The sequence below is a fragment of the Pristis pectinata genome, chromosome 2 (genome assembly GCF_009764475.1).
Source record: "Pristis pectinata isolate sPriPec2 chromosome 2, sPriPec2.1.pri, whole genome shotgun sequence".
In the NCBI taxonomy this organism is placed as follows: domain Eukaryota; kingdom Metazoa; phylum Chordata; class Chondrichthyes; order Rhinopristiformes; family Pristidae; genus Pristis; species Pristis pectinata.
The window spans coordinates 112,193,369-112,220,204 of NC_067406.1; the positions used below are offsets into that span (position 1 = coordinate 112,193,369).

The 26,836-nt window shown below is 38.0% G+C and overlaps 1 protein-coding gene across 1 annotated transcript in view; it reads right to left on the reverse strand.

The window, feature by feature from the left end:
* Positions 1 to 1,467: 1,467 nt before the first annotated feature.
* Positions 1,468 to 26,836, reverse strand: part of prmt9 (protein arginine methyltransferase 9) — a 48,859-nt gene continuing 23,490 nt past the window's right edge. Inside the window, exons 6-13 of the mRNA XM_052039724.1 lie at positions 23,677 to 23,779; positions 13,170 to 13,276; positions 10,566 to 10,758; positions 9,121 to 9,304; positions 6,528 to 7,245; positions 5,099 to 5,252; positions 4,867 to 4,989; positions 1,468 to 2,109 (exon numbers count right to left, since the gene is read on the reverse strand). Coding sequence (XP_051895684.1) covers positions 1,891 to 2,109; positions 4,867 to 4,989; positions 5,099 to 5,252; positions 6,528 to 7,245; positions 9,121 to 9,304; positions 10,566 to 10,758; positions 13,170 to 13,276; positions 23,677 to 23,779 — 1,801 coding nt within the window. The 3' untranslated portion in view covers positions 1,468 to 1,890. The remainder of the gene's footprint in view (positions 2,110 to 4,866; positions 4,990 to 5,098; positions 5,253 to 6,527; positions 7,246 to 9,120; positions 9,305 to 10,565; positions 10,759 to 13,169; positions 13,277 to 23,676; positions 23,780 to 26,836) is intronic.

Sequence of the window (26,836 nt, forward strand, 5' to 3'; positions counted from 1 at the left end):
TTTAACTCGCGTTTCTTGATGTATGCTCAGATGATGCAGCTTTGTGTTACAGAAAATCGCAATACGGACTGCTTTCTAGGAACATAGCTCCCCTGTAACATGGGGGTTGCCTGTACATTGTTTCTGAACCTTAGTTGTGGCTCTTCTCCTTCATCCTCAATATTGCTGCTGCTCGATTTCTCCTGAACCAATTGAAAGTTTATGGCCTGAATCTTACCAAGAAATAGTAGTTTCCTTGTATGGAGGAACTATGCACAGTACGTACAAATATTTACTAAGATGTACTCATTGGTGGTTTCTTGACTGTTCTGCCACTGAACTCCCTATGTAGGCAGTTACATTAGGAAAGCTGCTTGCTGAACCTGTGCTAGTTTAAACCTGGAGTAGGTTCAGCAATGCCATTCCAAAGTAGAGAAATCTATGCAGTAGGTTTCTCAACCTTGGACCTGGTCAGGAGTGTCCCATTTAAATTAATTGAAGGAGGTTTCACCCATCTTGTATCCTACTTCTACACGAGTACCTTTGCAATTTGTGCGCTGTACACCATTGCTGACAGTGTGAAGCCACCATGTATGTCTGGCTGTTTTTGTATGTGTGTACATCAAATATATAGAGGACCCAGAAGCACTTACAGTTGCCTTCATGATCCAAACAGTAAAGTTAGTGTGTCTGAATATTTTGGTTGCATCAAAATGCATTGTACACAAACATTGGTTATTGTAGCTTAAAGATCAGATTATTTGGCAATGTGCTGCGCTGCTAAATGAATTACTAATTTGCTCTTCATCTTGAAGACTTTGGCCAAAACTATTATATTGATATTCAGTGCACACAAGTCCTCTTGCTCATCTATAAAAGCCACTGCTTGAAGCCTCCTTGGAAAGAGTAATTTGCATAATAATTGGTTATGTGATTTAAGTTTTGTTCTATAAAAGCTCTTGATAACTCATCTAAACAAAATCCCTTCCTGTGAATGTACTATTGAGTATTCTGTGTTAACGTAATGAATCGAATTCACTAGTTCGATATGGAAACAGCTTAGTAATAGCTCTAAATGTTTCAAATAACATCTAGCAGTCACTATACTTGGTGTTCATTTTCCATGTGTAATAATATAGGAGGTCAATTGCCATTATAAATATATCTTTTGCCATTTCTCATCCCTACCTATCTGCTTAAGGCAGGTTGAGATACCCTTGCTGCAAGAAAACATTTTTGATAATGTCAGTGCAACAGCTAGTTGTAAAACCATAGGAGTTTTCATCAAATGGTCCTTGTATTGATGACAAAAGCTATAAGCTAATTCAGCAAGCAGTGCAAACATGGATGTGTTTTGCTGGTTTCTATAAAAACAGAAATAGCTTTTGGACTGTTTCAGTTTACTTCAATTCATTCCCCTCTTTCTTCCTGTTTCTCCTCCATGTCCCCTCCCCCCAACTTCATTTTCAACAAAAGTCTAAAGAACAATTTTCTTCCAAATAAATTGTCTTTATAAGCAACATTAATAAACCTGACAAATTGGTGAACAATTTAAAAGGAAAGCCAAGGAAATGAGTACAAATGCATAAAGATCAACAAATCATGCAATTATCCAAGAAAATATCTGAAGTTCATACCCATGGCCACTTCAGTTGAATGGTAGAAGACTGGAAATGTTATCTTTCAGATGGAATATGAATAGTCCTGTTTGACTGTTCTTATGTTTTGGAGCAATAGAGGTTCGATAGTATCATTCAAAGAAGACGCCGGGAATTCTTTTCAGTGCCTTATTTTTAGAATTACAAACTTCATTCATTTAACCTCTGTTTTAGGGATACTTTGCTACAATTTGGGCTATGAAATGGGCCAATTCAATTGAAATCGTTTTTGTTAAACCCTAAGAAAATATTGCTACACATGGTTTACAGTCATTGAGATACTACTCTTGTGATAGCGGATTTTTAATAAAAGTTCATCTCCTGAATTAACTTGTATTGGATTATCCAGAACAAAGGCAGCCTGCTTCCAATGAGAAGATTCACTCCATGTGTTCAGACTGATGTCCATGTCCAGGTAAATTTCATACCAAAATGGAACTGCAGTCAGACTCCCTGAGGAGTGCACTTGAACCTATATGTTAAAAGAGAGTAAAACAGAAATTAGAGTACTTTTATAGTTTGTTCTAAAGCACATGGCTGAACTGTAGATTGGAAATTCCTATAGTTTACCATCAACTATTGCACTGAAATTATTAAAATAGTGATCTGTTGCAGCAGGGGCACTCATCTGCCTTCTGTTGTAAAGAGGCAAGTTTATTTACAATAGCAGTCGATTTCACACACATTGTCTTTGTTTCAAACAATGTTATGAATTTACTTGAAAACATCAAAAATCTCCAGGTAAGTTAAGACTCTGAGAATTGGACTAGATAATATCCATACATCTTTAGCTATGTATCTCTAATATAACTGAATCCTCAGAAGTTCAAGCAATTACATTTATATTGTGCCTATTAACATAGTAAAACATCCCAAGATGCTTCACAGAAATCCCATCAGAGAAAAATCTGTTACAAAGGAGAGATCAGGGAACATAAAATATTACAGGCCCTTCGGCCCACGATGTTGTGCTGACATTTTATCCTGCTCTTCTCTATCATTCATATGGCCAAGAATCTCTTAAATGTCCTTAATGTATCTGCCCCCACAACCTCTGCCGGCAGTGTGTTCCGTGCACAAACTACTCTCTGTGTAAAAAAAACCTTACCTCTGACATCCCCCTTATACCTTCCTCCAATCACCTTAAAATTATGCCCCTTCATGTTAACCATTTTCGCCCTGGGGAAAAAGTCTCTGACTGTCCACTCGATCTATGCTTCTTATCATCTTGTACACCTCTATCAAGTCACCTCTCATCCTCTTTCTCTCCAAAGAGTAAAGCCCTAGCTCACTCAACCTCATAAAACATGCTCTGCAATCCAGGCAGCATCCTGGTAAATCTCCTCTGCACCCTCTCTAAAGCTTCCACATCCTTCCTATAATGAGGCGACCAGAACTGAACACAATACTCCAAGTGTGGTCTAACCAGAATTCTATAAAGCTGCAACATTACCTTGCGCCTCTTGAACTCAATACCCCGACTAATGAAGGCCAACACACCATATATGCCTTCTTAACAACCCGATCAACCTGTACGGCAACCTTGAGGGATCTATGGACTTGGACCCCAAGACCCCTCCGTTCCTCCACATTGCTAAGAGTCCTGCCATTAATCTTGTATTCTACCTTCAAATTCGATCTCCTGAAGTGAATCACTCCATACTTTTCTGGGTTGAACTCCATCTGCCACTTCTCTTACCAGCTCTGCATTCTATTGTAATCTATAGCAACCTTCTACACTATCCGCAACACCACCAACCTTTATCATCAGCAAACTTACTAACCCACCCTTCCACACCCTCATCCAAGTCATTTATAAAAATCACCAAGTGCAGGGGTCCCAGAACAGATCCCTGTGGAACACCACTAGTCACCGACCTCCAGGCAGAATACGGTCCATCTACCACCACCCTCTGTCTTCTATGGGCAAGCCAATTCTGAATTCACACAGCCAAGTGTCCCTGGATTCCATGCCTCCTGAACATGGTGACAGAATTGACATTTTACGTAGTGTCTTAAAGGAAATAGATTACGGTCCAAACAATGGAACAGTGAAGGAAATTGGAGATAAACATAATGCCAGAATCAGATGAACACAGTTCTCAAAAAGTTGTAGGGCTGTATGTAATTGAGTGATGCTAATAGAAGAGCCCATGGGAATCAGAAAAGGATGAGAATTTTAATCTTCTGCAAGACTGGTAAATATCTAACCCAACAGAAACCCCTCACTTATGCAGTAGTCACGGATTAGAAAGTTTATAGGAGTCACAAGATACTGCAGATGCTGGAATTTGGAGCAAAATATGAACTGCTGGAAGAACTCAACGGGTCAGGCAGCATCTGTGTAGGGAAATGGACAGTTGACTTTTTGGGTCAAGACCTTTCATCTGGACACAAAGTTTATGGATTTTCTTTTACATGGAGGAGGGATTTATGTCATTACCATTACAGTGTTTTAATTGACAAAGTCTACATGTCTTATGAAATTTCCAATTTCTGCTTTCAAATTTAAGACAAATTTTAAATAAAATATTGAAATTAATCAGAGTATTTAGATTTCATTCACTGTTTTGATGAATTAAATTATTTTTTTCCTAACATTTAACTTTTTATCATTCACAGGTCTAGCAGGTGGTTATATTTTGCTTTTGTACATGTGATATGAGCTTAGTATTTACCACAGATTATTTGAAATAGTTAAAGATAATAATTACAAGACTAGGGGGTGGTCATTTAAAACAGAGATGCATAGGGACGTCTTCTTGCAGAGGATGGTGAATCTCTGGAATTGTCGACCACAGAAGGTTTGGAAGTTAGATCATTGGTGGCATTTAAAGAGGAAGTAGATAAAATTTTGAAAGATCAGGGTATGAACGGCTATGAGGAAGTGGCACAGAAGAGACAAGACTTAGGGCAGATCAGCCATGATCATTTAGAATGGTAGGGCAGGCTTGAGGGGCTGAGTGACCTACTCCTGCTCCTATTTTCTGATGTTTTATGATCTTATTTTTCACTAATATTCAATGCAAGGAGCATTTTATTGATAGTGGAGTCCCTGTTGCAATTTAGGTTCAAAAGGAAACTATTCACATTAACATTTCATTAGCAGTGAAAGAACAGGGCTGATTTTGGTACTTATATGCAAAGTTTTAAACAGATATAATGTAAAACAAAACCAAAATTCAAAGTTTCCACAACTGATGACTTAACTTTTAAAAATACATCTTACCCTGATTTCACTGCACACATCATCAGTGACAAGGCCCAAGAGATCCAGCTTTAATAGTTCCATTGGCTCACTGAGTTGAACATGAGGCAAAGTGGATAAATGCAAGAATACATGAATAGGTACCTATAGGGGGAAAGAAAACACATTTAAATTTCATTTACCCTAGAAAAAATTAAATTTATTTAAAAGTTGAATTTTGTACAACATTTACACTATAATAACAAGAAACAACCTTGAATTGGTTGATGAATGGTGCAATATTGAAACCCAATGTGGGTTCTTTTCCCTGAACAGCACTTTCTTGCTGTAAAGTCTCAGACTCGATGAGCATTCCATATATTGTTATACACCGAGGCAACAACCTTCCCTCGGGTCGAAGCAAGCATCTAAAAGAAAAGACAAATGCTTAAACAGTCTTAGGATGATTCAACAATAGACTAACTTTCCGCCAATGTAGATTGGTATCAGCACCACCTTATACGTTAGGGAACCAGAAGAGAGACGCACATTTAAAATCAGACATTTATGCCTTTAACACAAAAGAAATCCCAATCCCACCCCATAAAGACCAAATTTTAAGAAAATGGATCCCAAACATTAGGAGGAGGGATGAGAAACAACTTAGTTTGATCAAAGAACTTCAAAGAAGAGTCCAATTGCAGAAAAGAAATGGATGAGGATTTCAGCAGGTTTGAGGGAAAAGCCTCAGTCAAAGTGAAAGGAATGAATTAGAATCAGAGTCATTAAGTGAAAGCATTTGGTCTTCCCACAGAAACAGTTTGAGGAAAAACTCCATGTTGCAAAGAAAATAATGTTAATAGGCATGTAGGACTTTTCTTGATTGTGTATAAGTAACAGATTTAATTTAATAAGTTTAAAACTGAATAACCCACAGATCAATGATTTAGCTGTATCTGTGCATTTTACAATGATGGGACTTGCAAGTCTTTAATATTTTTTTAAACAAAATGCTTATATAAAAAGCATGTAAAAATAGAATTATCCAGTTATTAAGTAGCAGAAAAAATATGATGCAGTATGCTTCACGGAGCTTACAGTTCACATTTTACTTAATGATCAGAATGTACTTTTGTGTATTAAGTATGAGAACAAAATTACAATAAGATGTGCCTTATTGTTCTGGTACTCTATACCATGCAACAATCCTTAAGGGCCTGGCAATCTCCATCTCTCTATACCTCTTAAAAATCACCCCCAATGACCTGAAGGTTCAATCTATGGTTCCTCAATTCCAGCAGTCAAATCACAGAATCTTAATTTGTTCTATGTTATTCATTTGTTTAGTTTAACCATTTTAAACCTGAGGTTTTCTTTTCAACACTGTTTGCTCACTGCTGAATAGATGTAGAAACAGAAAAACAAGGTTTGTAAATAAAAGCAATTTAAAGTCCATGCAAATTAAGTCAGTAATCCTATTAAGCTCTGTAATTGGCTACTGGTTCTATAGGGAATAAAGATGTGGCCCAGGAGAATAAAACTCATTTCCTCAGCAAAATGTCACAGACTGGGACAAACTTGGGTTGCCTACTGATTTTCTCTCACTTTTACCATTGCTACCAGGAATCAGTGGTTTGTTGTTTCTACAAAGACATGAAGTTTATATGCATTCTTTTAAAGAACTAAATGAAAATTAGACATACCTAGCAAGAGCTGCTTTCTCCACCAGGCCTTGTCGTATAAGTCCACATGTCTCAATAGCATCGAGAATAATCACACTCCAAAGCTTGCCTGACTGAGGCCTTTGTAAAAGTGTAGAGTCATCATCCAGATAATTATGCCAAAACTCTAGCAGATCTTTGGAAATGTTGTTAGATTCTGCTAAAGTACTCAATGTAGCTTGCTGCTGTGCTTTCTCTAAGGAACTAAAAACTTTAATGGGTGCCAGCTTAGCAGCTATCAGTGGCAAAATGGAAAAACCCTCTGATACATCTAACAGGTACAAGGTGTCCAAGGTTGAATTTGAAGAACAATGGAAGTTAGTATTTTCACAATTCCTGTCATCTACTATCTGTGAGAAATGGGTTCCACTGTCCACTGGCATTAATGAAGATAATACACTGCTTAGAGCTGATTTGAAATGGTCATTATATTGAGTGTTATTGAGACGAGCTATTTCTGACGATTCAAGCATACACTGAAGAAGGGTCATTCCGGAGTCACTCGTAGTCTGAAGATTGGCCAAAGCATTACACAGTTCAGCTTCGCATGCAAGATGGCTACTTGGCTGATCACTCAAAGTATTCATTTCGATTTCCTTGTTGTTTTCATGTCTCAATACAGCAATACTGTGAAAAACCAGGTATGAGTTCTTGCACGAAACATCAATGACTAAAGTATCACCACATTTCACTATCTGGCCTGCAACACAAAAAGAAATGTAAATCTCAAACCAGATTCTGCAGACCTGTTTCCCCCTCCCAGAACCGAGTTGTACGATAGTCAAGGACAATTATCCACGTCACCAAAGAATGAATACATGAAGGTTTGTGCATCCAGTTCACAGTGATTGTAATTTCTCGTTCTGAAAATAAATCACCACAAAGTTGAGATCACTGTACAACAGGCACAGAAACCTGTGATTTACCCAATTTATACTGCTCGAGCAAAATGCATGGCAGGAGTTCAGTCTAAATTCTGGCCCTATTAACTGCAAATTCAGTTTTGAAGACTTCACACCTGGTGAGAAGTGATACTTGGCATGAAATTGTTCTGTCACTAAGTTAAACAGAGCATGCCAAATTTGAAGCCTGCAGCAGGAGCTTTAATTTTGTGCTAAAATAATAAATTTTTATGTTTGGAGACACATTATACTGCTCACAAAAACCTTGTGTCCAAATAAGATTCCTGCTGAGCTGCCAAAGCTTCACAGATTGAAATTAAATAACTCGAAAATAATCTTAAGACTTCAGCCGCGAACAGGAGGAACTGCTATGGAGGTTTTCTACATACTGTGGGACTGGAAGATAAATCTCAAAGCACATACATGACAGAGTATAAACTTGCACAGAAAAGCACAGTTCCAACCACTTTCCCGTTGTTGTTAGTGAGTCTATCCCAACGTAATTGAAAGAAAAATGCATGAGGAATTATTTTATTTTTTGGTATCTTCAAATCAAGAAAAATCCATCATTCCATTGTGATAAACCTGCTTATTTCAGATGTCATCTAATATTGATAAAAATGTATAAATTAAAGTTTACAAATCAAGGTGTGTATTGACAAAAATCTCATTCTCTTTCCACCACATTACTAAATATACCTCTATTTTTATTTGGTTTTGTTTCAAAACCTGCAGCCAAATCAAAACGGCATTTTTTTTTCCCCAATTAAATATTGGGATGACAAATCCATTGCTTCAGATCTCTTGACAAACTCCATCCTACCCAATATAGTGGTCAAAGCAAAAACAGACCTATGGCCTCTCCCTACCTCTCCATCAATTCTGAACCTCTCTTATATCCTCAGATTTCCTTCACTCAACATTGATGGTTGTGTCTTTACCTTAAGGACTGGAATTCCTGCGCTAATCCTCTCCACCTCACTGTCCTCTTATTTCTTCAGCTGGGTTTTTGGTCATCTAACATAATGTCTCTTAATGTGGCCTGGTGTCAAATTTTATCAATAACTCTCCTGTGACTTTTTTTTAAAACTATGTAAAAGGGCTCTATAAATTCAGACTATTGTTTTCTTATCAAGGATAAATGTTTGATACTGTTTTGTTGCATTCTCCAAATGAAATGAAAGCAATCTGTTCATAATATGTTTATATTTGATTGAAACAGTAAAACTTTCACTGAACAGGTTCTGAGCAGATTATAGAGTCTTAGATCATAGACCAAAAGCCACTTGGTCCTACATGCCAATGTTGGTTATCTGAAAGAGCGATCTAATTCAGTCCTGCACCTCAGCCTTTTCTTTTATATTAACCCTCTTTAAGTAATTGTCCAAATTCTTTTTAAAGTTCTTTAAAAATGTGATTCCACTTTTTCCAGTGCGTCTGAACAAAAATTCTCATTTCCCCCCTTGTTTCTTTGCAAATTATTTTAAATCTACGACCACCGTTTATCAACAGATTGCCACACAGAACAGTTTCTTCCCACTTGCTCTAAAAAATCCTTCATGATTCTCAAATCTCTATTTTCTCCAAAAATTCTACATTAAACACTTAAATTTTATGAATATTTTTCTTAAAAATTAATTGCATAGCCAACATCTCTATTATTTCACACTGACCGAGCACACCCTGCACAGGATACACAGCCTGTTCCCAACAGGTTTCTTCATCAGGGCCAGTGGATAGACTGGTTTCATCATCCAGCTGCAGAACAAACCAGGCTACGATCGCATCCAGCACACCCTCCTTAATTACTGGTAGATAAAGTCGACAAGGTTTCCTATCTGTCAGTTCTTCCAAGTCCTAACATAAAACATAAACATAATAATGATCACCAGTTGCTGCAGACTTCATATCATACTCAGTACATAGTATTTTCAAAAGAATATATATCAGATTACCTTTCAGGAGAGTTTTTGTTTTAAAAAGATATTATATAAAATGACTTTATTTTGCTTTTAATGTTCTGAATCATAAAATGATTCATAGGCTCAATTACTATGTAGTTAAATAGCGCAAAAGTATATCCTCTTAAAAACACTTACATGCAAACAAATTTCTTACCAATGACAGAAATTTTCCTGACTTTCTTCTTCCAAGGAAATCACAATGAGAATAATTTGTATAAAGATCAGATGCGGCTCCCCACAAGTAAAAAGGTTCAGAAATACACCCTGATATCTACATTGATCTTTTATGCTCCACTGGTGTGTTATGATTTAATTACAAATGATTTGCTTCTTTCCCTGCTGAGCACATTTGTCCAGTAGTACACTGGACAAATAGTCAGAAGCCTGGACCACTAGAGATATGAACTGAATTCCATTTCAATGGGACTCAACTCGTATCGCAATTGAACAAAATTTGAAATAAAAAGCTAGTATCAGTCGTGGTGACCATGAAACAACCAGATTGTTGTAAAAGCCCATCTAGTTCACTGATGTCCTTCAGGGAAGGAAACATCCCCTTAACTGGTCTGCCCTTTACGTCATTGACTCTCTGAAATAGCCTAACAATTAGGAATGGACAATCAATGCTGGCTTTGCCATCAATGTTCACATCCTGTGAACAATTACCTTTAAAAATCCTACAGATGTCAGTATAAATGTACATCCCCTCACCATTAGGTAGGGAGCTGTGTTCTAAGAGAGCACAAATTGCTGCAATACTTTAATGCTGAGCCTCTGGCCTCAAGTGACTTGTACACGCATCAGTGTTGTGACTCATGTCCCATCAATGAGTTTACCCTATAATGTTTACCCTATACTCACATAACATCAGTGAGTTTTCCCTACACTTGACCAAATAATCAGTTTACCTTGAGGGCTAATTTATAGTGAAACATATATAGAAACACAAAATGACAGTACAGCCGCACATGCATTTCGCTGCAGCTAATTCTTTACATCCTTGCCTGAATTAAAAAGCATTGTGCCGATTTTTGAACAGTACTATGAACATAATGCCTCACTTGTACTCGCAAAACAGAGTCACAGGCCAGTTTTAAGCTCAGAATATACTTTCCCAATATACATCCTTGGAATTGATGCAGCTGTTCTCATACCTGTGGACTGTTGAAGTCAATTGTCATGGCCTGGAAGTGATCAGTCAGAGGCGTGTATCCACCTGGTACCTGCCTCATTCGTTCAGTGGTGTAAGGTTCAGCAGCATCACCATTACAAGGCTTACTGCTGACTGGGCTGTACCATGTTATTGCATCATTCATCTGCAACCCACCAATCTCGTTGAAGCAAACTCTGCCAAACAGAACAAGAACAAACTGCAATTATAGATTCTCAAAAAGCTTTCCATAATGAAATTGGATCCAATAATATAAGGTACAAAGTTGAAAATTTCTTTTAGTCTTTTCAGAACTATGATCACGTTGTCACACGGAAACATCACAAAGTTATTTGCTTCAAATCGGGTAAGCAATTTGTTGAAGAAAAATTGCTGTAAAAATGCAACTGATTGCATTATCTGTCAACAGGATTGGGTCATGGTTTTCCTCCTTGCACCGTCTCTGATACCTTGGGCATGATGTTTTGTAGGACAATATTACTTAACAGAAGAGGTTGGACTGGCTAGTTTGCTGTGGAATCAAGTCATGAATGCTCATGTCTAGGACAAAGTCACAGCTGAGGAGTTCTTTGAAGCATTCTTTCAAGCAGGTGCTGACTACCTCTTTATCCTTGATAAGCACCTTCCTTTTTAGTGGGATTGGACCTTGAGTATATGGACCATAGAAGGCCTCGAAAGTGCTGAAGAATCTATGTCATAGTTATCAGCAAGTTACTAGACTTCCTATGTCCTTTCCACCCACTCAGAGCCCACAGAACTGGAGTGGGAGCAAGCCACTCTCGATCACAAAGGATTGCCTAAGAAGAAGGGTGATTATTTAGATGTTCCAGTGAACTTTGAAGATTTTTGCAGAGATAACAACAATGGTATTTTTTCACGTCCTACTATGGGTGATCCAGGTCTCAGAGGCATATAGGAAGCCAAGGCTCTGTTGCTTGCTTAAACCATGAGTTTTGCGTCAGGTCTGAGATCCTGACCTTCAGATACCCTCTTCCTCAATCAACCAAGGGCTGATATACTGAACCAAACAGCAAATTTCATCAATTCTCCCAGTGAGAGGTGGTCCATGCCTTCCACGGTCTCATCGTGAACCTTTATCATTGGAGGGTAGTATGGTGCCTATACGCAGATCGATATTGGGACTCTGTCTTGCAATGTTCATTGCAAGCCCTATCCTCATGTTGAGCTCAGCCTCTGAACGTGCGGAAATGCAAATGCAAATGACACCTGAGTACTGAGGTTCGGGTGATAATAGTTCTGAAGCACAGTTGCCATGGGTCCCATTAGTTCTGAGGATTAACTTGCTGTGATTCAGTGATAACCAACTAATTCTGAAACTTTAAATTAAAGTCAAGGCATACATGTTGAGTGAAGAAATTTGCAATTTTTTGGATTGTTGTGTCACAATAAAGATTGCTTGTCCTGACAGATTAGTATTCTGGGTACTTTTCTAAAGCTAATTTATTTGAGACAGAGGAAAAGTTCTGCCACCATCCTTCTTAAAATTCTGGAAATTATTTAACAAAAATATTTTCCTTTAATTAAATCAAACAAAATTCAATGAGAATCTTATTACTCTACGCAACACCATGCATGCATCAAATAATAATTAACACCATTGTGCATACTCTAAAGGACAGTCTAGATATGATAGGCTGCTTCCCTATCAATGGTATGAGATCCTGAAATGAAAGTACTATCATTTAACTTTCTAGTTTACCATTTCAGTACATTATAGCAATCTTAACAAATCAATAATATAATAAATGGTGATAAACCACTAAGGGGGTTAACTATTCCAGTGTATTAAAAAATCATAATTCAACAAACAACCTGAAGAGTTCCTTTAAGGAAATCCACAAAATTAGAATGAGAAAGCATCAAAAGTGAGATTAAGTTACTTATCCCTTCCCTTCCATGCCATGTTCAAAACTACGTTCAACTCTTACAAAAAAACATTTTTATTTATCTTATTTATTTTTATTTGTACAGCATGGTAACAGGCCCTTACGACCCAATGAGTCCGCGCCGCCTATTTAAACCCATATTAACCTACCCATACGTCTTTGGAATGTGGGAGGAAACCAGAGCACCTGGAGGAAACCCACACAGTCACAGGGAGAACATACAAACTCCTTGAAATATAATGCTTGCAGATTAGCTGTTCATGTCGTAGCTTTAAATACATTAAAAATAAATTGGGATGAATTGTTTCACAAGATCATTTCAACACCAAGCTGAATTCTTGGGATGAAATTTAATTCACCCTGGAGTTAACCTTGTTGATTCACCAGTTCAAAATTCAAACCTCTTCTCAGCCAGTAAACTAATAATAATGCTCAACATTCCCCTTATATGGCTAATGTAGAAAATATAATTAGCATACTGTTTCAACAGAAAATGCCATGTAAGGACGGTATTAAGGGGCATTTTACGTCAACAAACGATTTTCACTTGAAGATAAACAAACCTAAAATAGAAAAAAACAAGTTGGTTAAAGTAAGTAGCTGAGCACAATCATACTGCATTGTCACTATGATCTTGCCTCGAAGATAGGTGCACTTTCAAATAATCTTCCAAAACTAACCTGTGATGTCTGCGAATTTCTTGACACTCCACTGCCATGCCAAATACAACAGCATGCATTGGGATGACACGGCCAAATCCTTCTGTGGGACCTTCCTGTCCTGCTGGCTGAAAAACAAAAAAAGGAAACACAACATTCCAAAGAGGAAAATTAAAATTGAAAGATTGGTGCCTACAGCTGTAGCTCCCCCCAAAATATGATTATTTAGCAGTTAAATTAAAAAAGGAAACATACATTGAAATAGCCCCTTTCACGTTCTTTTCAGTACTGCTCAAAGCATTTTACAGATAAAAAAAGTACCTTTGAAATTTAATAACAAGCCCTTAGATTGAATGAATTAGATCAATGAAAATAATTTAAAGTCCAATCCACATGATGGAAAGTGGATCTTCTCTGCTGAAAACAGGAAATTTATATTAAACATGTAGTCTCACCCACTCAATGCGAGTTCACATCATAAAATCTGGATAATTTTGCACAAGTTATCTCCATTAGATTAGTAGCAGGAAGAAATGGAAAAGATGTGAACAATCTGCTTGGGTTGTGGTTAAAGAACTTCATGATAGAATGTCCATTCTCCTTCCAATATTTCCTTTATTTAGCTTAGGAATGGATTCCATTATCTAGCACATACAGCCTCTCAGCTTGAGGGCAAAAAAAGGGGACCCCATCCTGAAAACTGAGTAAGTCCAAACATTCAATAAAATGATTTGCCTCACTGGCAAATTAGACCTCAAAAACAATATCACATACAAGCCTAGAAATTGGATCCATTAACTATAAATTTTCATGCCAGGTAAAATCATGATCATTGGGAAATTCACTTACAATTCTGTGATTCACTTTAGTATGCTTGCATCAGCTGCACACCTAATGACATCACAAATGGTGCCTGCACTTTTCCTGCCTTACCAACATGAACAGGAACTTCTGGATGCAAACTTTAATGAACACACAGTGCATTATATTACTGTGTTGCATTTTTCTTTATTTGAAAGGACACTTTGCAGACAACAGGAGATATGACAGGGTAGCCTTAGAATTCATGACAGTCTGTTCAAACACCTTCCAGAGTGTGCTTAAATTTTGTGCTTTTCTAATATTTAGCTGCTGAGATACTCTCATTCCATGGATGCCTCTGTAGTGACACAACTGGCAGCACTCCATTAGCAACCTTTGGCACAGCAGGGTCTGCAACAGGGCCATCAATGCAACAGCACATTTCAATAGTGCTGGAGTGTTCAGAATAAAAAACAGGAAGAAAATAACAACACCAAAAATATCAAGGTTTTCCAGTGAAATTGCACATTGTAGTGCCTTTCTTGTTTCATTAGCTTATATGTGTGTTTTGATCTCCTAAGTGCTATGTCGCAATGTCCACTGCATGGCTGCAGTCTGGCTGATGGTAAGCCGCTCCCTTTCCATTTTGAGTCCATACAGATGTCCCTGTTGATCCATGAGAAGCTCAAAGGCTTCCAGCTTCAGACAGTTGCCTAGGTCCAATTGAGAGAGCGGCATAGGTGAGTGTAATGCCTGAAAGTGGGAAGTGACCTGATGCCCTCATAAGTGGGAAGGTGAAGGGGCATCAATGGCCTGAACCCTGCATACAAGCCAACCTTTCAGGGTACCGGGTAGACAAATGATCCAATAATCTGCTGGCATTCAGACCATTCCAATCTCCAGACCCAAAATGATCCAACTCCTTCACACAGGGGCTGGAAAGGGTAAGCAGAGTTCTGTTCCTGCAGAAGACCAGTTCCCATATATCATCCCTGCTTTTGGAGGAAAGTGATCTACTCACAGATGTCTGCTCATGCAGGGGAGCTATTTGCTCAAGAGTAAATTATTTACTCTTGATTTTATTCCTGCAGAACAGCTGGGTTCTTGAGTAACATCCCTTTGCTCCTATAAGACTGTAAGGTGCTTTTGAGTAGCAAAACTGTGTCCAATGAACAGCAACCTGTTCACAAATGACATCTCATTGCTCAAAGGGTATAATAAGTTGCTCCCATGTGGTAAATTGCTGTTTCTTCGGAGCTTCAACCTGTTCCCACGTGGCAGAGACCAGATTTCTAGCTGGATCAGGGTGAGACCGCAAAGGACCAGCAAGACTTTGTGTGTCTTCATTTGTACTTCACAGCACCTATTACCTGAATCTCCAGAGCAGAAGTCACGGTCTCCTGGTTCTGTAGATGGAGATGGTGAGGCAGGCCTGATAACATACTAACTTTCTTTCTGTTCTTCCACATCAGCCTTTTCATAAGAGCACTACAACTGTGGCCCTCATTTGAGTCCTCCGCGTTGTAGGGACCAACCCCCTGGTGAGTCCTTCCACCAGATTCCCAACTCCTGGTGCCTAATAAAGACCAGCTACTACTTGGTGTGTCATTCTGTGATATGTCCTTCTAATCCAATCCACTCATCCCACACTGTGCCAGCCTCTGTAGCCATCAACAGCACCCTTTCCTTCTCTCCCTCCATCGTTCCCTCAGCTCTAGCTCTTCCACTTCTAGGGAAAGGGAAATACATACTCTCTCTCTCTCGACCATATAAAGACAAAACTGAACTGTACTTGTACGCTGATGCAGCAACAAAGGTTGTAACGGTGTCCATTGCTGATCAAATCAAAGTGAGTGTACGAAACATCACTGAGTGAGCATACACGATAGATTGATTACCACACCAGGAATGGTTTCGGGCTTGGTGGTCTCCTCCATATGGGTCAAGTGCTATACAATCAAGGGACCCTTCTCTTGCAGCTAACCTCCCTCTTGATCCTTGCTGTCTTTTGCTAAATGAAGACATTAAGTGATCTTTTCATTATCCTGCATTTGGAAGTTTGACTTCTGTGTGGTGGTTACAAGGGGTAGAATGTTAATGGTGGGGATCGTGAATAGTCATATGAGAGAGTGAGAAGCTTTAAATCTGTTGGTTTACAGATCACACTGTCTTATGAGAGCTTGAAAATTCTTCTGGCATAGCTCCATGGTACAAAGAACTTCATTCCTGGCGCAGCTGACTGCTGTTACATTTTACCATTTTCTTCAAATGGTGGCCCACTTGGTTCCCTGGTGCATAATACCTCCCCCCTAGCCTCTACTTCAGTCTGTAAGTCTTCAATGTCCCTCTGGGTGAATAATGTAGCTCGCTCTTGTAGTCTCTCTCTCCTTCATGGTGTGTTGCTGCTGTCTGCTTGCCATGAAGGTTGACGCCCTTATATGATTGTTGCAAAGCATTTCCAGCTGTGCTAAATTGGGTGAAGTCCCATCTGGAACGATGCAGGTTTTGTTTTAAAACAATTCTGGGTGCAAACCATCACAGCACTGTTTTTAACATGGGTTTCGCCAACTGCATAATTTTTTCTAGGGAGTCCAATTAGGTGATCGTGCTATATATTCCGCACCAAAACAGTGTGAAAGCCAATTTCTAGACAATGGTGTATATATGTACCAGGTGCCATTATTAGAAAAATCTTAAAACAAATGAGCTTTCATAAACCTTAATTTAATTCTGGTCAGACAAGTGTCTGTCATTGCAGTTTAAGAATCTTCATACCAAACTAGTGGAAAATCTAGTTTAATAAAATTTCTTTTTCTGACAGACTTTCTCCCCATAACCATTCTTAGCGAATACTAGAGCATTTAAGTATAAGTTGGCCAGAGGCTTGGGGATTCCCCAGATACTCAACCAGGGTACTGCTCAAGTTTAAACAACTCCAGAGAACTGGCAATCTACCCATTGCATGCTTGCCAGGTTATATGCAGTTGAATGCAAAGGATTTCAGCTCCTATAGATCAATTAAAGTGTTATTAATATGTCAGACTTGGCTTATCATGCTTCAGCTATATAGCCTGTTAACCTTCATACAGATGCCAGACCACAGAAAATGCCCCATGATCATCTTCCTCTCAGCAGACTGTTCTTTTTCAGTATGGTGGGACTGGTTTGGGAAATGGAAGCTGGAGGATTCCAAAAACTGTAACCTGAAGTTCCTGCAAGTTGGAAACACCGTTAGCTGAGATCACTGTAACTGAGTTTGCAAAGATTGCACTGGTAGGTTAATTAGCTACAGATGAGTATAGATCTTAGTTAATTTTAAATCCTTGTCAGATCTCAGTTAGAATTAGTTGATTAATACAGATCTGTACTACAGATTCAAAACACACTGAACCACAAAGTTTCAACCTGTAAAATATTTAATAGTTCTTATTTGCCCATTTTGCCCAACCCATGCACAAGCAGTTGTAGAGTATCTTGTTACTGGTCAGAAGGTGGACAGATCAGTAGACTGACTGCTGATTGCCAAGTTATCCACCTTCCAACCAACCATTTCTAAGTCAGGTCTGTCGACCGGATTCAATCCTGACCTCCAGTGCTACCTGATGGGAGTTTGTACATTCTCCCTGATACCATATGGGTTTCCTCCAGATGCTCCAGTTTCTACCCATATCCCAAAAGATGTGCTAGTTTGGTAGGCTAAGTGGTCACTGTAAATTGTTCCAAGTGTGTAGGTGAGTGGTAGAATCTGGGAGAAATTGATGGGAATGGGGGAAAAAGTGCTATTGGATGCTTGATAGTCAATGCAGACCCTGTGGTTCCAAAGTCCATTTCTGTATTGCACAACTCTATGACTCTTGTCAGTCTCCTGGAACCTCCTGGTCTTTGGGTTGGCACGCAGATCCATCAAGACTTTTTGGCATAGACCTTTAGCTGAGTGAGACCCCAGACTTTGATAAGGTCTCTGGCTCAGTCTGGGACTCTGGGGTTGGGGAATCAGCAACGAATTGGTGAACATCACTTATAACTTATTTGCCCAAAACAGATTAGTTTGTGCAAACAACTGAGTAAAGTAAGAAGCTGAATCAATTTTAATAAAAATTTAATAGTTTTCAAACTCATGCTTCCTCCCAAATGGTTGACATGGAAACCCCACTGACACTTATGAGCTATATCCTTTTTGTGGGGTACAAGCCTAGGCCAAGGCCCAAAGGACACACCAAGATGTCAAAGACTTCCATGCAATCCCCTGCAAAAGTAAGCAAGTGGCATCACCAGTGTATGAAAGGAATGGTCACGAAAATTTCCCACATTTAAGGAACAATGTTCACCACAGGATTAACCTGTTGAACTCAGCTGAAAGTATTAGTAAATCACAGCCAAATGCCCAATTAGATGATCCAGCACAAGATTTATTTTCTTTCCATGGTGGGTTGTGTGGGGGTGACAGATATACATGGTTTCCTTGTAGTCAGAAATTACTCCCAAGACAATTTACCTGGTGATCAGAACCAATGCAGACTCTTCATGGTAGGTTTGGTCATATGATTCTTGAACAAGGTAGATCTACAACGGCAACATAATTATACAAAAGAGATGTGTTTATATGGCATCCTTCTAGTTCTCTAGATGTCCTTAAGTACTCTGTAACCAGTGAAGTACTTTCTCGTAGCAAATGACACACAGGGAACAATCGGCAAAAGCAAGGGCTCACAGACTTTGACATAAAAATCACATTAGGTACCCAAAAGTTAGGACAAAGAAGAATACTTTTAAGGGGCAACCAGAAAGATAAAGAATACCAGACTTTGAAGTCTACTCAGATGAAGGCATGAGCAAAGGTGGCAATGAAAGCCCACAAACGAAGGAGTGTAAAAGGCTCAAAAAACTTAATTGGAGCCTTCACATGTGGGACAAATTGTACAATTAAATCATGTCTTTGACATGGTGTAGGATCAGAGAAGGGATTCCCCTGTAACAGAGTCCAGTGATTTAGCACAGTGACAAATTAAGTGTCACCTGGCAAAGTTTCGGGCTTCATCATTCAAGGAAGTCTGAGACATAGAACAGAACATAGCACATCGAACAGAAAAAGCTTTCCTATCATGGTTCCCAGGAAGTGTGAATGGTATGGAAAAGGTGACATACATGCCACAAGTTTGATTTGCATGGGATTTTGGGGTCACTGATAAAGGATACTGATGCCTAGAGCTCCTTTTGCCCCTTAGACTGGGATATTTTGAAGATGGCATCACTGGAACTCTCAAGTACTGATAGAGGATCAATAATTGCAAAGGATATCCTTGTTTTTTGAAACAATACCTTTAAAGATACCTTCCTGGGCTGTACAGAGTCTACATCTGGAGCAACTAGCACCATATTCCTCCAATTGGCCAAATGAAGACCCTCAGAGAAAAATATGATTTTCAACATACTATTAACAAGAATACTAGAACTGATGCTCTTTGGTTCAATCCTGGCATTAAGTAAATATCTGATTATGCCAAAGAGGATAGATAGCAATGGACCATGGAAAATAAGACCATAAGATATAGGAGCAGAATTAGACCATTCGGTCCATCGAATCATGGCTGATTGGGCTGAAAAACATTCTCCCACCTTCTCCCCATAACCCTCAACTCCCTTTCCAATCATTAATCCATGAAGTGAAAAGTTGCAGTCCCACAACAATGCTGAGTGCTCTGCAACATGGATTTCCCCTTTACTGGTTCCATTTGCTGTCTGATGGCTTCTGTACAGGATGTGCAACTTCCAGCAATATTAATGTCATCTATTTAAATGTCATCTATTTGGCTGCACACCAATCAGACTTAAGAATTCTGACAGACAGCAAAACAGGAAGTGAAAAGCTCTGATTCATAAAATTATTTAAGTATTTTACATATAACCAAATAAAGACTGAGATGTACACATAGGATTAAGGTTGAAACAAAAGTACCGTATGCTTTTCTTTTAATTATTTTCAGGTAATATGTTTGCAGATAATATAAGAACGAGAATAGTCTTCAGATACAAAACGACATTGGCCAGTTGGTAAAATGGGAAGAGCAAGGGCAGATGGAATTTAATTCTGAAAGATGAGAGATGCTGCATCTTGGAACGACAAATAAGATTAGGAAATATTTAATGAATATATACAATATGAATACACAATAATGCAAGATCCTAGGAAATACTGAGGGAGCTTGGCGTACATGTCCAAAGATTCTTGAGGGTGGTAGCACAAGTAGGTAAGGTGGTTAAGAAGCATGTGGGATGCTCTTCTTCATTACCAGGGAGGTTATGATACAACTATGTAAATCATTACTTAGGCCACAGCTAGAGTATTGTGTGTAGTTCTCATTGCCACACTACAAGGATGTGATGTGATGTGACATGACATTCAATAAGTTGGACTGGCTTTCCTTGGAACAGAGGAAACAGGAGGGACTTGAGGTATTAAAATTATGAAGGACATAAATAGGGAAAGATTTCTACTCAACTGGTGTCTATATTGAGAGGGCATAGGTTAAAGATGAAGGGTAGGAGATTTGAGGAAGAATAATTTTTCCACACTGATCTGGAAGGCAATAACAGAGGATGTGGCAGAGGCAGGTACCCTAACATTTAAAAAGTATTTAGATGATCACTTGAGTCAACATTGTATAGAAGGCTATGGGTCGACTGCTGGAAGATGGGATTAGTATGGATAGGAACATGATGGCCAACATGGTCATGAGGGGCCAAATGGCCTGTTTCATGCTTTATGACTGACTCTAAAATCCATGGAATTTTAAAATAATTGAGAGTGAATTAGACCTCACACATACAAAATTAGCTTTTCAGTCCATACAGCAGTACATCTCATTCAACAGACACAATATTACTAAAGGTCTGTCCAGTGAGAATAACTCATCAAAAATTGAAGTGCAGTCAAGATCAATGAATGAGCTGATTGCATTAGTGAAGAATGTAACAGTCCATCCTGCGGCGAAAGAGTGCTTCGCACAAAGAAACCTCTGGATCTCCACATATGATAAATCACACATAAATGGTAGAAATTGCTGTTTCAAAAGTAACTATGACAAAAGCTGATGGTTTCACCATATTTCCAACTTCAAATTCAGGGCCAAATGAATGTAACATGGGCATCTCAGAGTCTTATAGCTGATCTCCAATCAAGCCTAGATTTCTCACAAGAATAAAATCCATATTTTTTTTATATATATTATCCTGCAGACCTTAAGTATATTTAAAATAACCATTACTATAAAGAACCACTCATATTTAGGACCCCTTGGTAGATAACATTGCTGTTTATGGGACCTTTCCGTGTTCAAATTGGCTGGTACCTCCTTACACTCAAACCTCACCTTGAGCAGAATATATAGAAAGTCCTGAAAGGAATGTTTAAGATTTATTAAGATCCATGTTTTGGTGGGACCAAACCACAAACATGCTCTAGAATACAGAGAATGGTAGAAATTCATTCACACAAGAAAAATATCTGTTAAGTTTGTGCTACACATATTGCTCTGTGCACTCTGCACATGAAATTGGAACAATTTGTGATCTTTTCTATGATTGCACACAATAATTGTCTAAGTTGGGAGTCACCTGCACCATACATCTACACCACTAGATATAATGCAAAAGAACTCAACTGCAACAGCTGCTGGAAGTCAATCTGCAAGTTAGGATGAGTGATTTGCAAGAGTAGCAAGACAGACATAGTAGCAGCCAGCCCAACTCTCCAATGATGACAATCAGCTCCCCCTAAATATAGATAAATTCCAATGAATTATAAGCAGAATATTCCTCCGCTGTTGGACGGTTGTATCCTCTAACAGACTAACCAAAGAATGTATAATATAAAGAATTAATAATATAATTAAATATCACGTGAGCAGGTTTCCTTCTGCTAAATCCTGCTTTTCTCTGTGGCTAATACTGTAGATGCATGCACCAATGTGGCAACAGTGTTCAACTGTGTATTGCACATATTGATGTCACCACTGCAAACCAAATATTCTTCAAATGTATGTGTACAATGTACAAAGAACCATGCAAGAGTTTCATTATGCATGCTGTAAGATGGTGGCAGCATTTAGCAACTAATTCAATGCCACTATTCAGTTCCATGGTATTTAAATTAAAAAAAATTACCTTATTGAATTTATAGGCCAGAGTGTGCATGCTTCAAACAGAACCCTGTTCATCTGCCTTGCACTGGACTGCTCATTAATGACAGTATATATCAGAAACCATCATGTTCAAAGCCATCATGTTCAAAACATAATACATATCAGAGTTTCAGTATCAGTGCAAGGGATTACTTGAGTAAATAATGACATTGTTGTCTATGGAATCTTGCCATTATTGAATTACTTTGTACTCAAGTATTGGCAACAAAATTGTCTGGAAGACCTTTATGAACATGAAAGCAAGAAGCAAAATTCATTTCACAATACAAAGCCCAGCTCACAGGATTACTGCCACCTGCTGATAGAATTTTGTTAGAATTACCAAAAGCTACACACAAAGATTAAATTTCTTCAAAGAAAATTCTGGGTGGCTCAGCTGACATGATGTTCAAGTGCATTAGTATGTTCTCAAGGGCATAAGAGGTTCAGTACTTGAAGAACCTCAAGAACTACTCCTTATAATCTCAAAAAAATTATTTTGCAGACAACTTCAAAGCAGATTAGTCATTGCTTCATCTCATTTGCAATTTCTAGAATAATGCTGTATGAACAGGTAGAATCAGTTGAAAGGGTACTCAGCTAATTTTTCAAGTCGATGGCCTTTCATCAGTACACTATGAAACATATAACTCTGGTCCTCTTTCTATAGCTGCTGCCTGTACTATGAGTACTGCATTTCCAACATTTTCTGCTTCCAGCATCTGCTGTTTTTTCACTTTTGTATTGTTGTATGCAAATTGACTGCCATACTTACACTTCAATTAGAACAAGCCAGAGCCCCAGCGCCACTGCACATTGCCATCCAGGTAGCTGTGTTAGGGATAACACCGTCATTCATCTCCTTGACGAATGCATGCTTACCAAGAGGGTGCAGAAAGAGTTGCAGTGGTCGTTTTCAGGTTCATCCCAAACAACTGCATAACACAGAACTCTGTTCTCCATGGGCTGCACCAAAGGATGAATACTGAAACAATTGTTGCTGCAGGAAGACCAACCTGATAAAAGACAGCAGAGTCTACCCAAAACTTGCTGGTCTTCCGGTGCAAGGAGTAGTCCGTAACCAAATGCTGCAGACCAGCACATTACAAGGTGCAGGATTATGTGCTGAGGGATGCCTGGTTCTATGGGGAATACCACAGTTTAGAGTCCTTCCGCCATTGGACACCAAGGAGATGGGCCCTGTATAAAAGCCTTGCAAACATTTCACCGATGGAACATTTGGTAAAGAAAAATTGATGCTATGTTGACATAATGTAAATATTGTAAGCAATGTACGGATATGCTAGGTAAAATGATGACGACAATAGAATGTCTCGTATTGTAATATTGTAAATTTTATGAAAAGTCTATATTTGAGGAGGTTACTTTATCAGGAAAGATTGACAAACTCTGTATTTTTACTATCATTAATTATACTGTATTCAAAATACCTACCTGAAAAAAGTAAACACATGACTGATCCTGATACTGTAATTCTACTTCTAGTGCTCAAATATTAGATGTTTACAATTACGTAAAACACATACCTTTGGTGGCAGAAGGAGGTACTTCCACGCATGTATCAAACTCTCCACAATTCCTTCACCAAACAGTCCTGCATCCACAGTCTCTGTGACAACAAGCGACACCCTGACGACAAAATTGGAAGCTTTGAACTTATTCAGAAATTAAGAGCCAATCGTAAAATGATATAAAGTCACACTTGACTCCAGTCTATGATTACACTAAAATTAATGTAGTCTACAGGCCTGGGTCCTGTGTGATTGATCAACTGATGATACATTTGACACCATTGCTATGCTGCAATCACTTTATCCATGACTAGGTGTTTTGGAAGGAGTATTTATTTACAGCACTTGTTACATTTTAAATAAGGATTGATTATATAAAATATACATAAAATAGTAAATGTCTATATATTGTAAATGATATCAGAATTTAACATCTATTATATTGAAGTTCATTTAAAACTTAGGCTTTAAACAAGCACAAAAACAGGAAAAGCAAAGATAAGAATGTCTGCAGAAAAATATTAATTTCCCAAACATGAAGAACTTGTGTAAAACACTATAAATTACATTATTAATACCTAATAGAAAATATAGAAAAAAGACTCAGGAGTATTACAGATGACAAAGAGAACCACATTGCACATGGGAACAAATACTTCAGATTCAAAATAAATCAATGTAATAACCAAGGTAATAGCAATAAACTTTGCAAATATTCTTAAGAAACTTACAAGAACACTATGAACCACATGTATTTAAAAGCACTGAAGCCTTCCCTTCTTTCCTCTGCATTGAGACAGTATTCATTACTACCAACACTGGAATGCTGAAATGAGACCCCACATGGAGCTTCCATTTGGAGAAATGACAATGATAAAAAATTTTGAAAGTAACTCAACATTTATGTCAATTATTACATTAATATACGATTATAAAAGCTTAATTGGTGTCCTGGGACAACACACAAAAATGCTATGTTAATCACATCCTAAAAAAAGGATTCCTGCTGATTTTGTACACTGCTTCGCTTAACTGAACACTAACTACATTACCTGTTTTCTTAAAATAAATTTTGAACAAGGACGTTCAGCTATTTAAGATCAACAAATTCTCCATATAATTCTAATCAAGCACACCAAAATGTCTCCCATTACTAAAGACTATTTTCATATTCTGGTAAAATGAAGATTCATCAGTGCTTGGATACACGTGTTTTCAAAAATGTCAGCTAGCATATCACCTTCTGTAACACCATGCTTTGAGTTTACTGATTTTTCTCTTCATTTCCATTGTCTCAAATATTGTATTCCTCAATTGCTTCTCTAATTCTACCAGTGTAATTGGAGGTATAACTGAAGAATCAAATATTTGCTTTAATTGTCCCCACTTTGCAGCATTTCTTCTGACCATAATATAACCATTAGACCAATTTCTGCCCTGGAATTAGGCCAAGCCATTTTAACCTCTCAAATATTCTCATTAACGTGCAATTCTTCAAGCTAGTACCTTTGTCGCAAAATTAACTGTGAAACATTTTGTGAGATTAATGCTTAGGGTCAACACATTCAACATATTCCTGTTCTGTTAGCTTTTTCACGCACAATTTTATGGTCAAAATTTGTACTTAAGGTGGTATTACGTGATAACTGTAACTGCAAAAGTTTTGGTAATTGGATATATACAGGCAACCCGTGTTATAGAAATTCACCCTTAGAGAATTCACAAATTTGAGATACAGAATCAAATTTGACCTCACGGAATTTGTGTGGAAAAAATGAGTAAATAAATCAACACAAAATTTATTTTTTGTTCAACTCACATTTCTTGACACGTCAGCTGTGGCTTTGTATTATGGAAAATAGTGATATGCACCATTTCCCAGAAACGCAACCCACTATGATGCAGGAGTCACCTAAACTGTCCATTAATTGGCCTTAAATGCTTTTTTAAAAAGTCTGAAATGGTTAGGTCACCCAATGACGGGATGACATATCAGTCACAGTTTGTGTAGACATATTAGGTGTAAATGCTTCTCAAAACAGTAGGAATGAAAAATGTTTCGTTAAGATTCTCCTGTCATTACAAATGAAGGCATTACCACTACCAGCTCTATCCTGGATGAGACTGAACTACTGGACAATATTGTTATTTGCTAATGATTAATATCCAATTTTAGATAAACAGCATGTAATTGATATGAAAAAAATGACCTAGGTTCCTCTTTGTTTATATTTTAACAGTTTCAGTAGGCATCAATATTTTTGTTAATTGATTTCTAGTTTAGCATTAAGGTTTTTCAAGGAGGACAGAATATTTTGGCATACCAACTCTGAAGATATACATCAGAAACTTTTTTCTGCACCTCACCAGGATATGATGTTAGGTGATAGTTGCTGGCTTCTCATTACAAAAATTAAGATAAACGTAAAAATGAAAAACTAATTAAGTTGTGAAAGAAACGCAACTCAATGCCCTTTGTGAATTGAAACTGTCCTGCCCAGGCAATGTATGTTTCCACATTTTATCAATAATCAGTGTTTGTATACTCTAAATATTGACTACATTTATCTGACACTTCAAAGCAAAGAATTAGTGCCTAGAAATTGGACCCATGTAAGTATGTTTTCTTATATACAATTTGTGCATACAAGTTGTTTTGCATATGTTAGACAGTGAATGATCAATTTTGAGTTAATAGACAACCATTGAGATATTGGTCCAGGCACCTCAAAGTGTGAATCACCTAGTTTCTGATTTACTGACAAAAATTGTATTTTAAAGATGCACCTTGTGTTTTTCCCCACACACAGTATGAAAAAAAAAGAGTAAAACCTTGTATCAATTTGGCAAAAAGAGGTATCAAAGGGTTTCCACTGTGACATCAATGTTTTGCCTACACCATTTACCAGGCTCATTTTTTTTTGTTCTCAAGCATCCCTGATGAAAATTTCCACATCTCTACATTATGCACATCAATGCAACATCCTGCACTCACAATGATGTGGCAACAGCAAGCCCTGCAGTCTGTTGTTCTTGGGAAATACATAGGCTAATTTTTTAAAGACACAATTCAAGATTTAAGAAAAATACCTCAATGACTTTTTTTAAGTGGAGTTTTATCTGCAATTTCCAGATTTTCTTTTAATCCAGTCAGCTGATTGGACACCAGTACTAT